Raw genomic sequence first — 14,579 nt, forward strand, 5'->3', positions numbered from 1 at the left:
GGAGTGCGTATCTCCCCCGTCAGTGGACCTATTATGTCCAATGCCACTTCTTCCCATGGCCCGATGGGGGTGGCCTGCACTGCATGGGAGGCGTATGCTGTTTCAAGACTTTGTCACTGACCGTGCATGGTATGCAGTCTCTCACTTTCCTCTCAATCACGTTGTCCATGCTCGGCCACCAGTAGTCTTCCCGCATCCTTTGTTTGGCCTTGGTGATACCCAGGTGTCCTTCATGGGCTAAATCTACTAGGTACTCCCTCAAAGTTTTGGGCGGGATCAACCTTGTGCCACGGAACAGACATTCGTCAGCGACGGACAGTTCATCCCTGACCATCCAGAACGGGTGTAGGGTCTCGTCTTGCTTGTCTTTGTGTTTCCCATTTCCTTTTACCCTCCCGCACACTTCCAATAACTGGTCATCTGCTCTAAGGGCTTCTTTCCAACAGTCCTTCAACAGCCCCTTGGGTAATCACACACACTTTTTCTGTTGAGACTCGTCCTTCTCTTCTCCGTTCTTGTCGCCATCCTCATCTTCCTCCGTTTCTCCCACTAGGCGCGAGAGGCAGTCAGCTGCTAGATTCCTTGTCCCAGGCACATATTCAACGCTGAATGTATACTCCTGGAGATTTACAACCCAACGCCTGATTCTACTCGAGATCGCGTCGAGTCCCTTTTTGTTGAATACTTCGACTAGGGGCTTGTGGTCAGTTCACAGGTTGAACTTAGTTCCCCAGATAAATTGCCCCGGAACTTGTTCATGGCCCAGTGTACCGCCAAGGCCTCCTTCTCTATTACCTAGTAGTTGTCCTCGGACTTCCGTAGGGATCTCGATGCAAAAGCTATGGTCTCCTCACCACACACCTCCACTTGTGTGAGGACTGCACCGAGTCCTTTTGAACTTGCGTCGGTTGTCACCACCGTCTTCCTATTCGGTATGAATGCTTTGAGGCTAGGCGCCTCTGCAAGTGCTTTCCTCACATCTTCAAATTCCTTCTGGCACTCCTCATTCCAACTGAAACCCACATCTTTCTTGAGCAACTGGCGTATGGCATAGGTCCTGCCTGCGAAGTTCCGCATGAATTTGCTGTAGAACTCCAGCATACCCATAAACGATTTTATTTCTTCTTTGTTTTTCGGTGGCGTCAAGTTGATTATGGTGTTCTGGAGTTCTGCTTTAGGACGAATTCCACCTGGTGTTACCTTGTGTCCCAAGAAGTCTAGCTCTTTACCGCCGATCCTGCACTTTTCTCTCTTTACCGTAAGGCCCTGCATCTTGAATCTCGCCAGCACCTGTCTCAATCTTGGGTTGTGTTGCTTGTTATCTGTGCCAAAGACCAGCACGTCGTCTTGATAACACAAGACACCGGGATGCCTCCAAGAATACTGCCATGATTCTTTGGATCACAGCCGCGGCCGAGACTAGACCGAAAGGCATTCTCTTGAATTTGAACGCTCCCATTGGTGTAACAAACGCCGTAAGTTCCTGCGAATCTTCATGAAGCCTGATTTGAAAGTAGGCCGAGGTCAGGTCTAATGTTGAAAATATACTTTCGCTCCTTCCAACATGTTCATCATTTTTGTGATATTGGGCAGTGGGAACTTGTCGACCACAACCTCTTTGTTCAGTGCCCTGAGATCAATGCATAGGCGAACCGATCCAACCTTTTTCCTTGCTGCGATGATCGGCGCCAGCCACTCTGTTGCCTCCACAGGTTCTATGACCCCTAGATTGCACAATTTTTCTAGTTCAGCTCTAACTGCCTCCTGGATTGCCATGGGGAGGTTCCTTACTCTTGCTACAGTTTTATCTTGTGGGAGTAGTTCTTTAAGCACCCTAGTTCCCCACTGAACACCTCCTTGAACTCTTCTTCGATGCTTCACCAAGATTCACCTACCTCCTGCACTAAAATCTGTGGGGTTTTGTTAGGGTTGAGGTATACACCTAGTTCTTAGTTCTTTTTGGGCTTGCAACCCCAGTATGTTGTCCCCCACTGAGGATACATAGATCTTAGATACCCTCAGTCTATCCTTGTAGCCTACTGTGCCCCAGAAATAACCCTTCATGCAGATGGGTTGTCCACCGTAGCCCCCCGGCCTTACATCCATTTTACTCAATTTGAATTTTTCTTTAGTCACCCTTTCAAATTCTTTGGCATTAATGATCGTTATCTTGGAACACGAGTCAAACATAGCCTCCACCCCTGTCTCTTCAACCTTTATAGTGTCCTTAGGATTGCTGACTTGTCCATTCTGCACCTGCAGGACTATTTCATCACACACCCTTGTAGTGTTACCCTTTCCTTGCTTCTTATATCCCTGATCACTCCTGCAGTACTGTCTGAAGTGACCCTTCCTGCCACACTTACTACATGTGTATTTCAACGCACGACAATCTTTGTCACTCGCAACTCTCATATCTCCCCTGACTTGAAATCCTTGAACTGGCTGCCTTTTGAAGCCAGAATACATCTGAAAATCGCCTGCATGACACACAAGGCTTTACACCTGAGCTCTCCCGGATACCTCACTCAGAAGCTGTCAATCTCTGGCGGCTCTAGAAACACTAGAGGCACAAACAATCTTCTGCTAAAACCTCGAAGATTCCGGAAGGAAAAAACGTATAAACGCTCTTTCTCAGGAATGGCACCCAGGATCTGGAACTCACTCCCTCCTGAAACCAGGCTCATCTCCTCCATCACACTTTTCAAGAAAGAAGTAAAAGCTATTCTCATGGCCAAATACACTTGACCTATTAACGTGGATCTGTAAAGACTCTACACCGATCTGTATTATTCTGCTCGAACTCTACGACTATGTGTTACACCTGTATTATTGACTTAACCGACTATCTATGCACACATTTATCTGTAATATTTGCATTATTGATGTACTTGTTCTACTTTGCTCCCTCACGTACCTACCCATCTCACTTATTACGTTTAATTTCACTCTCTTGTTGGTATTCCCGGCTTTGTAAAGCGCTCTGATATCTGCAAAGATCTTGTTTGCGCTATATAAAACTTTCAAAATAAATAAATAAATATGTCCTTGCTTGCCACACCTATAGCAGTTGCCTTTGAAAGACCATCCCACTTTGCTCTCCTTTTGTTCTTTCTGCACACTCTTCTGCTCTTTAAGTACCAACACTCCGTCGCCTTCTGCCACCACTTCACTCACCTTAACCTTGCTCTCGCTGACCTTACTTTCACTGTCTTGTTTGATTTCACATACACACAGCATCATGTGTTCTACTTGCTTGGCGACTATGAGCACCTCTCTAAGTGGTAGGTCATCTTTTAGCCACAACTCTTCACGCACACGCTCAGTCCTGCACGCTATCACAAACTGGTCTCTGATTCTTTCCTCACGCACCCCCAAACTTGCATGTGGCAGCCAGTTTGCGTAGATCTGAGATGAAGTCTTCAATTGATTTCCCCTTCTTCTGCCCTCTTTTACCTAAGTGGTATCTTTCCATAATAGTGCTAGTTTTGGGAAGGTAATGTAAGTCCAATTTTTTAAGACTAATTTCGAATTCATTCAAACCCCTAGCTTCATGTGCACTGAGTTCTGGGAGCTGCTCCAACACTTCTTCTCCCTTCGCCCCCAAATAGTACGATAGCAATGCTACTTTTCTTTCCAGCCCCAAATTCGGTCCACAGACAACATCATAGTTCATGAAGACCTTCCATTTGTTCCACTTAATAGTAGGCTCCACTGGGCTTGCTAATAAGAAAGGGGGGGCGTTACATTCTGCATGTTTGCCTAGATAAACTGCCTTGCTAACACATCCACTTTAAATTTGCAATAATCACCCCAGTACATGTATGGGTGGGAATAACAAAACAAACAAAGAAAGAAAGAAAAGCAACAATAACACTGTGCTATATCCGCAAGGAGTTGGGAAAAGTTCTCTCTTCCTCAGAATGACGGTTTCTTCTACAGGTTGGCAGATGAAGGTTAGTACACCCTGGAGCCCACTGGATGGCGCTGTCCCACACTGTGAATACTTCCTGACAAGGTCTTTCTCACAATAGGCAAGGTCCCTGTCCTTTATTACAGTTCAATTTCCCTTTGTGTGACAGGAACTGCCAGGGAAACAGTGAAGGCACACCTCCAGTCACCTCGGGCTACCTTCTCCAATATATGGTGTACGAGTTCTCAATGCGTCTCCTTCTGCTTGGCAACTGCACTTTCTCACGCAGCAACCGTTTGTTCCCAGTCTCTCGTCAGGATCTACGACCCGCAAAGACCTTAGTGTGGTTTTGCGGGGGTCGCACACTCTCTGTCAGCACTATACGTCGTGCGGTGTCGCCCCTCGCCAGCTGCTCTTCACTTACTCCTGCACTCGATCGTCGCCAGATCCTGCTGCCTCACCTCTCCATTGACGCAATAGCTTTGCCAGCACTTCATACGCTGTGCGCTCATCAAACGGTACTTAGCTGAGTTTGTGCACGCCAAACCGACCGTTTCCCCTTCAGTCTGCTATGCTACTACGCTGCGCTGGAGGGTGCGCATCCCGTTCAGCCCACGATTCCACTCACCGGGTATAGTCCAACATATGCCCAGTTATTCCTACGTACTTTTACGTTGGTTGCTGGAGGGGATGACAATTCTGGCCTCCATGACAGTCCGCGGGACCACAGGCGGAGCGGGTGAATCTTCTCCTACACCCTCGTCACTGGCGAATACTGCGTCTCACTGTTTGTCACTCCCGGTTGGTTATTTTCCTTTCTTTTCTCTTTTATATTTTTAGGGTGTGCCTGCATATTATCTGGTTTCCACTCTGTTCTTATATTCTTTTGTTGCGTGTTGGGGCCGAATCCGTCTATCTTTAGTCCCATTGATCCTCGTCGCCAGTGTAGTGTCCCATTAAGGAAGAGTAAGACGCTGGTGAGATAGTCCAAACTAGGTTTATTGGAAAGGTTAGCAAGTACATGAATATCGACCCCAGCCACAGCTGACAGGCTGTCACCACTCCGATGACAGCTACACACGGGCGCTCGCCTTGGAACGCTCCCAGCCGTGACATTCTACATGATGTCACCACGGCACGTTCCAAGGCGGACAAAGGAACAGGAGGGTGGTGGATAAACATACCTTCACTTTAAGTAGACAATACCACTATAGGTTCCAGGTAAGGGTAGGTTATCAGTGGCACTGTTCTCATTACGACTTACCCTGCTAACTCTCACATTTGAAGTGTGCATAAGTTCCAGGTAAAGTTAGGTTATCAGTGGCACTGTTCTCATTACGACTTTCCCTGCGAACTTTCATGTTTGAAGAGTGCATAGACTCCTGGTAAAGTTAGGTTATCAGTGGCACTGTTCTCATTACGACTTGCCGTGCTTACTCTCATGTTTGAAGTATGAGTAGGTTCCAGGTAAAGTTAGGTTATCAGGCACTGTTCTCATTACGACTTACCCTGCTAACTCTCATGTTTGAAGTGTGCGTAGGTTCCAGGTAAAGTTAGGTTATCAGTGGCACTGTTCTCATTATGACTTACCTCGCAAACTTTCATGTTTGAAGAGTGCATAGACTCCTGGTAAAGTTAGGTTATCAGTGGCACTGTTCTCATTTCGACTTGCCCTGCTAACTCTCATGTTTGAAGCATGCATAGGCTCCTGGTAAAGTTAGGTTATCAGTGGCACTGTTCTCATTACGACTTGCCCTGCTAACTCTCATGTTTGAAGTATGCGTAGGTTCCAGGTAAGGTTAGGTTATCAGGTTAGGTTATCAGTGGCACTGTTCTCATTACGAGTTGCCGTGCTTACTCTCATGTTTGAAGTATGAGTAGGTTCCAGGTAAAGTTAGGTTATCAGGCACTGTTCTCATTACGACTTACCCTGCTAACTCTCATGTTTGAAGTGTGCGTAGGTTCCAGGTAAAGTTAGGTCATCAGTGGCACTGTTCTCATTATGACTTACCTCGCAAACTTTCATGTTTGAAGAGTGCATAGACTCCTGGTAAAGTTAGGTTATCAGTGGCACTGTTCTCATTTTGACTTGCCCTGCTAACTCTCATGTTTGAAGTATGCGTAGGTTCCAGGTAAAGCTAGGTTATCAGTGGTACTGTTCTCATTTCGACTTGCCCTGCTAACTCTCATGTTTGAAGCATGCATAGGCTCCTGGTAAAGTTAGGTTATCAGTGGCACTGTTCTCATTACGACTTACCCTCTTAACTCTCATGTTTGAAGTGTGCGTAGGTTCCAGGTAAGGTTAGGTTATAAGGTTAGGTTATCAGTGGCACTGTTCTCATTACGAGTTACCCTGCAAACTCTCATGTTTGAAGAGTGCATAGACTCCTGGTAAAGTTATGTTATCAGTGGCACTGTTCTCATTACGAGTATCCCTGCTAACTCTCATGTTTGAAGTATGCATAGGTTGCTGGTAAAGTTAGGTTATCAGTGGCACTGTTCTCATTACGAGTTACCCTGCTAACTCTCATGTTTGAAGTATGCGTAGGTTCCAGGTAAAGTTACGTTATCAGTGGCACTGTTCTCATTACGAGTTACCCTGCTAACTCTCATGTTTGAAGTATGCATAGGTTGCAGGTAAAGTTATGTTATCAGTGGCACTGTTCTCATTATGACTTTGCATCTGCTAACTCTCATATTAGAAGTAGAGGGTTTAACTTGTTGCTTTAGAAACCAACTTAAGGCTTTCTTTGTTAGCTATTTACCATTGGCAGCCCACTGATCCTGAAGAACGGTGGCTTAGTGTCATGGTAACTATGTACTTAATGTTGGTAAACCTTTTTACGTTTTAACCAAAGGACGTGGTATGCGGTACCTGGAATGAGGACCACACATCGCATTTATAAATGGCTTGACTCCATTTCTGTTTTCTGTATTTTCAGTGCTGCCCTGGAAACTGCCCAGCGTGTGATCAGATGTGCGGAAGAACATTAGGCTGCAGAAACCACAAATGCCCGTCCGTTTGCCACAGAGGTAAAAAGGCCCAGTGATTCAAAACTTGAACGTGCATTTTAGCGTCAATATTTTGGTTCTAAGTCAACTCTCAGTAAACAGGCTCCTGCGCAACCATATTCAGGTATTACGTTTTCATACATAAGGACACGCAGTTATGGTACTTGCGCTTTACACATCAATAATATCCCCAATATCGAATAATATGATTGTACCAGTAAGTTTTCATAGTGAGACATCTTGTTATACACACCGGCTCCCATTTAAAGTTTGTAGAGTAGCAGTAATTTCATGTTTCCTCTAAAGGCATTACTACAACCAGTGATTGTAAAAATGACCACATATGTAGGAGCAAATGGGGAATAACTTGTAGAAACAGTGTTTCCCCACGTTTGCCCTCCGTTATTGGTGCAAAATTAGCACCAGTGCTCCCATGCAGAGAAGTGGCATTGCCACATTTTTGGAGGTAGCAATAGCACCTTTTTGTAAATACGAAAATCATATTAAATGCACTGGCAACTTATTTCTGCATATACTTTACATCATCTGCCTGACTCTAAATGAGGGGTCAGTTGGTTTCTTGCTGTTACAATTTTTGTTCTTGGTCGTGGGCTTGAAATGGATTATTCAGGGAAGGAGTTACGACATCTTCTGAGCTCGGAGTATGCATCACAGCATTGTTGGATCGACGCTTGAGACACACAAAGGTGGTGAGTTAATGGCATGTCCACTTGTAAGCGGCAGCGGAGGTCTAGCTCAGTTTACACGGTGTCACCCAGACATCTAAATAAACACTCCTGGCATCCAGTAAAAATAACCCTCGCCGTCCGCAATTATATGACAGCAGATTTTAAAGTACTTTGCTTCACTTAATGGTTTTTTCTTCTCCAGTCCAGTTAAGCACGTTGCTTTTTCCATCTGGTTTTGGAATGTACACATCGTATAGAGTTTGTTTCCTTCCAGGCTAATTTAGGTGTGCTCTCCACCTTGTTTGCCTTGCCATGGAAACGAGCTAACTATACCAGGAGCTGCTTTTTAACAGCCGCCTAATTACACAAGTAGTAAAAGATTATCGCCTCAACACACAATCGCAATTGGCATGGGGGTTTAAACGGAGAAGCACCCAAATCAGACGGTAAAGTTGTGTGTTTGATAGTTTCCCAAACCATTTCACCCATAACTCCCTTAATGGGTGAATGCTCCTGCTGCAGCTGACAGGGTCTTGTATTGACCCAGGTGGAACGGAACTTCAGCCTTCCACCTTCTGAAGATGATATGCAAAGGGCAAGTACTTAGGTTATGGCCTTTTATGACCTCGCCTGTTAAATACAACATCCTACAGAAAGTGCAATAATCGAGAATTTAGGCAAAGGATGTTTGACCCTTGCAATGCCATCTCCCCCTTTTAAAAGGATGCAGGCACCTTCCTTGCTTCTAGATACTACTCTACTCACTAGCCGAGATGAAGACAATTCCATATTCCTTGTAGAGCAGCGGTTCTCATGCTTTTGACTTCCTTGGACCCACAACTTAATCATTACTGGATTTTGGGACCCCCGACTGAATCATTATTGGAATTCAGTGACTCCCATCTGAGCCATTATTGGAATCCAGAGCTCCAGCCTAAGCAATTGAGATAATTTGAACTACAACTCATTCAGTTCATTGCAAAATAACTGTATTCAGTCACCTTAATATGACCGCAAAAATAAAATGCAATCATACACAGAAAAGCTTGCAAAAATACACTAAAAAAGCCCAATTTCATATTATAATCCTTAAGAAAAAGTAAGAATAAAATAGAGATGAGACGCAGATCAAAAAATACGTAAAAAACAAACAGTTTTAAGTGTCTAGCTACAGTCTTCTGTAACACTGAAGCAAACCACAAAGAGGTGACCATAAGTCACATGCTACATCTTGCAGTAAAATGCATCTAGTCCTTAAACACCTATTTCATCTTTAAGCTAAAGTTGCAATTAATACAATGCGTCATAAAAATATTGCACAGATGCCTATCTAATAGGAAAGCTGAAGATGGAAGTGCGTCGGATGCCAAAGCAGAAAGTGCTACCCAAGCAATTTCCGAGTCTTAAGCACCAGCTTCAGGTAAGTGAATGTGATAAACACAATCTCTTCTGAGGCCAGGGATTGTGAAAAATGCAGTGCTTCTGTGCAATGATGCTGAGAATACTTAATCAGTAAAGGCTTTAAAACAGAAGACCTATAGTTAGAGTAAAAGGTGCAAAAACATCACATGTAACATGCTCTGTGCTGATTTCTGATCACATGGACACGGTGGGCGAACTTGTGACCAATCATTGCACTGGGGGAAGGTGATTGGTCAATGAAATAGGGTGAGTTGGAACCTGAATAAATCAAAGTGCTAGTAGTGCTCTACATCATGCAGCAAGAATGCGTGTATGTTCCTGAATGGCGTGAGCTGCATATATGAAGCAAATGTGATACCCATGCCCACCTCTCATCCTCCCAGTAAGCATAGCACATAGCCCTGAACAGATTTTTGGCCACCGTAGGCAGAGTTTGAGAAGAATCTTCAAACAAATCCCACTTATCCAAGGCTGTGGTCATAATCCTAATGGCCATCAACCTCAAATGTAGACCCTATACCTCTCCGTTCACTACTACCAACAAACCTGCCAACGGAGACAATGAGAATATTAGTATATGCTCATCAGCCACTTATGGCTAAAGCTGACTCTGCAGCATTTCATTTTCGCACTGATCTCCCAACGCGTCAACGGTCCACCCTTCTTTTAGCAGGACCATCACAGACCTGCAGAGAAACCTGGTAAATAACAGTAAGGTAGTAGAAGCATTAAAACTGAATTTTACATATACTTCCAATCCTCCCACCAACAAGCTCAAGTTCATTTCCCACTAAATCTCTAGAGTCAGACATGACATATTAAGTAGGAGCACAATTCTGAAGTTGCTTGGGACCATGCTGAGCACAGGCAGATCAACACCACACATTTGGAGTCAGTAGAATTTAAGGAAAATCTAAACTTGAGAGGGAGAGACCTTACTATCGCCACTTGGTCTTCCGCTGACATAGCCAACCTTGTTTAAGAGCTCAAGGACAATTTTTTTCCTATGGAGAATCGAGTTGTTGCAAGTGTTTCCACCATGTTATCTCAGCCCCTTGTCACCAAGTTCCAGCAACCTCAAAACACCAGATGGGGGGTATTCTGAGAGGAGCCATTGGTTCCTACTTTTGTATGCATCTACCCCACCTCTGACAACCATTTGTATACGCACAGATGGCCACCTTGAGAAGTTATTTCCCAAGCACATCGGTCCGAGAATGATGTAACAGGGATGAGAGTCCACCAACAGCCTGTTCGCACATGAAGTCTAGGTGAGAATTACAAAGTGTTCTCTTCTGTGGGTAACTCCCTCTCCTCTACTAACGCTGCAGGAAAGCGATCTGCACCATCTGGTCCTTGTCCACCCTTGCGCTCAGTTACAGCTCAAGCACTAGGAACTAAATGCAGAATTCTTACCAGATCTTCCCCTCAGCATGCCCTGGGCACTTAACACATCCAGGGGTTGCAGGAATCTGACACAAGACCGGCATGAATAAAGTACAACACTGCACCAACTCAATTTTTGAGTGGATGCGAGGCAACATCAGAAAATGTCAATACCATCGCAACGCCCCCACATTTTCCTTCTTGGTCTGGAATGTAGACAATATTAAAGGGAAAATTGAGAATCAGACATGCCCCGATTTTATGTGTACCTTCATGATACTGTGTCTTCAGGAAACATGGACTGTGCAGCCTTTCCACATTAACGGCTATAAAACGTTTAATTTACCAGCCATTCTGTCTTCATGCGGCTCCCCTGGAGTGGACAGGCGTTCTTGCCATGGTCAATGCCAAACTTTTCCTCTACGCCATTCTATCAGGTCCCTGGGCTCGAATTAGTGTCTGGTTTCCTATTTGGTATCATTAAATATTACAACAACATTATAATAGCAGACATGGGTTGTGATTTCTCCAAACTGGATCTTAATTTGGACCTCCTCAATCCAAGAGGTGGTAACGATGTGTGTGGGGGGGTGGGGTTGGTGGGGGGGGTAAATTTAATATCCATTTTTGCCCAACAGTGTTAAAGATGCTTGTGGCCTAATGGACCACGCATGGCATCCCATATGCCATGTTTCCCTGGTAACAGTATTAACTACTTATTGATGACATTTAGCATGTCTTTTGCCAATGAATACAGCACTATCAATGGCTCTTTCTCTAACACTTTTGTGGGCAAGGGCTAGGCTCTGGAATTGACTTCATTTTACTATCTGCCAATCTAGCTAATAAGGTGAGGGAATCGCTTTTACACAATTTTGCGATGAGTGATCATCTTCCCCAAAGTCTAGTTGTGGACATTTTTAACTGGCAGGTGTTGTTTTGTTCTACCAGGTGAGTCACCACCATCTCTGCTTAAAAGAAAAAGGGTACCCGCATTAAGTGGGATTTTGTTCATGGTGAAACTTTCACAGCACAATTGGTTAAGGGTAACTGCAATTTCTTTGATATCTGTCTCTATGCTGAGGCTGAGGAGGCTAATATAAAAAGAGCGTTTATCACCCAATCAGGAGATTTATGTAGGGTAGCAAACAAGAGACCTGGGAAGAGAAGGGAATGGTTTGGCATAGCATGCTCCAGTGCTCACAAAGAGGTAATGACTGCTCTTAGCAAGCAGCCTAGGTCTGCCCCTGAGTTGCTTGTTGCAGAAAGGCCAACAAAAGCACAATCCTAGAAAGGAATAATATCCTCAAATAGAAGGCCTAAAAAGATCTTCAGGAAGCCTCCTGCCAGAATGATCAGAAGGCTTTTTGGGCTGTCATAAATCAACCGTTTCTTAAAAGCGATGAGAAACTTTTGATTGAATCTGTGATATCTGGCCATAAATTGGCTACCTTTTTGGGGGACGTTTACTTCATCATTGATGGAAAAGGATAGTGAAAGTGCTTCTTCCACTGCAGCACAGGCCTGTTTTCTTCCTAACCATTGTCCCTCACTGGAAGATGTGATTACAGCCATTGGATCCAGCCCAGTGGAAAAGCCAATGGCCCGGATTGGGGTGCCTCTGGACCTTTTCAGGAGCTAGCTAGACCTGTGGGCCCCATTGTTAGCCACTGGATTCAAGCAAGCCGGGCTGAAGACGGCTGGAATGCCAGAAACCGGTCCTCGGAAGTTTGTTTCCGGTCCAGGGAAGGCATGGCTTGGCAGTTCGGGCTGGACTGTTCCCATGAGGCACAGGGTCAGACTGATTTGCTTATGGCCATGTCTGAACTGGGGTGGTGTGGAGTGCAAAAAAAATGGATTTAGGCCCAGATCTCTGTACTGGGGTGAATGTATGACATTGTTCTGCATTCTGTCCATCAACTGTGGTTTTTGCGTTTTTTCCATTGTTAGCTAACATCCTCAAAGCAGCCAGCTCCTGCAGCAAGATTCCATCATGGTCCGACTTGTTAATCGTCCTGATCCTTAATAAAGGAAACCAAGAGGACCCTAGCTGTTATCACCCAGTCTCTCTCCTGGACACTACGGTGAAGGTCCTGTGTCCTATACTACTCTCCACCCTTGAGGCATGGGCAGAGGAGAGAGGTACCTTTACAGGTATCCAGTACTGGTTGAGGAGAGGGCTGGGGACAGAAAATCAATGCCTCAAACTTTGTCTTCTCTTGGGGAAACATACAGTTGCCAAGTGTGACGCTAGGTACTTAGGTTTTATGGATCTGTCCAGTGCCTTTGATTGCATGTCCCACGCTACATTGTGGGGCATAATGGAAGATCTGGGTTCTGAAAGATTAATTAGTAATACCATCAGAGAAAAACAATTGTGACTCAAATTATAAAGTCACGTTTGGGCTGGGGGTAGAGTGCACTGATTCGTTCAGGCTGCGCAGCGGTATTAGGCAAAGGTGTGTCTTTGCGCCTTTCCTATTCTCACTTTATATTAACCATCTGGAAAGGGAGTTAGTACTAAGGTGCAGGGACATGGCCCAGATTGGCAACCATCCTATACCAGCTTTACTATATCCTGACAATGCTGTCATTATGGGACCCACTCCTGTCGGACTACAGTGACTCTTGGATACCTTGGGTTCGATACGAGGATCAATACCAACAAGTCCTTTGTAATGTTTTGTGGCTACAGGAGGGACATGAAAGCAACCTTTAAGCTACATGCCAACCCTGTAAAACACATGGATACATTCAGTTAACTGTTGGGTAACTTTCAGTTGCAGAGGTTCCTGGCTACCACAGGTAGAAATTACTAACAACCAATTAGCAAGGAGCATCAATGCTGTCTTCTCCATTACGGCTAAACTAGGCAAAAGATCAGTTGCTCACATGTTGGCATTTACAGCACAAAGTGTGTCAGCACTGCAACATACGGGGGAAGGGTCTGGGGCACACAGACAGCATCACCTTTACAGGTTACAGAAAGAAAGTTTATCCACCACTTACCGACACTTCCACTGTCCACCGCCTCTTTCATCTGTCACAAGGAGTTAGGGCTTTCGCACCTCGATGATATCTTAAGGACATGACTACTAATATTGTGGCAAAGGGTTTGGGATAACAAAACCCTTTCCATAAATAGGTGGGTAAACGAGAACTGTTTGACCCTGTCCAGGGGCTTTGAGATTTCCTGACTGAGGGGGATTAGCGATATGGCCACTGCCTTGAGAGGCAGGATTTGTTTGAAGATCATTCTCAAACTCGGCTTACAGTGGATAAAAAAAATCTCAGGGTTATGTCATATGCTTACTTGTGGTGGGCAAGGGTATAAGAACCCTCCAAGGTTGGCTCATATATATGCAGGTCATGCCACTCGGGAACATACAACCATTCTTGCTGCATGAACGCACTACCAGCACTTTACTGCACTGAGATTTGACTCTGCCAATTTCATAGACTAGTCACCTTTCCCTGGTGCAGCATTTGTTCTCAAGTTATCCCACCCTGCCCATGTGATCAGAAATGAGCACAGAGCACTTTACATGTGATTTATTTTTTCAACTGTTATTCTAACTATAGGTTTTCTGTTTTAAAGCCTTTAGAAAGCAAGTATTCTCTGCGCCAGAGGAGGCGCTAGGGGGCGCACGGCGACATGGCTGCCTGAGAAGCAGCTCCGTCGGGCGATCGCCAATTGTGGTGGTTTTCGCCGCTCCCGCCCGGGCAACTGACCCCCCGGCAGACTAGCGGGATGTCGGAAACGGTGGAGCACATAGCGTGATGACAATCAGCCACCGGCGGACCAAGACAACCCTATAATCCGCGATTGTCCGAGGAGAGGGGTCCGGGCGCCTGACAAGATGGCCGCCGTGTTGTGACATACTTGCAACAGACGAGCGAAGAAAAATCGCCACGCTAATGTCCAGGAGCGGGAACGCATGGCGGAGGTAGGAATCTGGGGGCTATCCTCCCCGCTACCGCTACATACGACACTGTGACGCTGCAAAGCCCCTAACTGACACGTCTGGGCACTGGAGGTAATGCCTGACAACATGGCGGCGGCAACGCGAAAAACGCGGGCATTGTCGAGCACTTCCCGACTCTGGTAGCAGAGGGAAGACACTAGCGTTGGCTGGATGCAGCAGAAAAGTGATCGT

The 14,579-nt window shown here is 45.4% G+C and overlaps 1 protein-coding gene across 1 annotated transcript in view; it reads left to right on the forward strand.

The window, feature by feature from the left end:
* NFXL1 (nuclear transcription factor, X-box binding like 1) overlaps positions 1–14,579 on the forward strand; it is a 680,877-nt gene that overhangs the window by 244,396 nt on the left and 421,902 nt on the right. The window contains exon 12 of the mRNA XM_086962681.1: positions 6,856–6,946. Coding sequence (XP_086818807.1) covers positions 6,856–6,946 — 91 coding nt within the window. The remainder of the gene's footprint in view (positions 1–6,855; positions 6,947–14,579) is intronic.

This window comes from Lissotriton vulgaris, chromosome 3_1 (assembly GCF_964263255.1).
Source record: "Lissotriton vulgaris chromosome 3_1, aLisVul1.2, whole genome shotgun sequence".
Classification (NCBI taxonomy): domain Eukaryota; kingdom Metazoa; phylum Chordata; class Amphibia; order Caudata; family Salamandridae; genus Lissotriton; species Lissotriton vulgaris.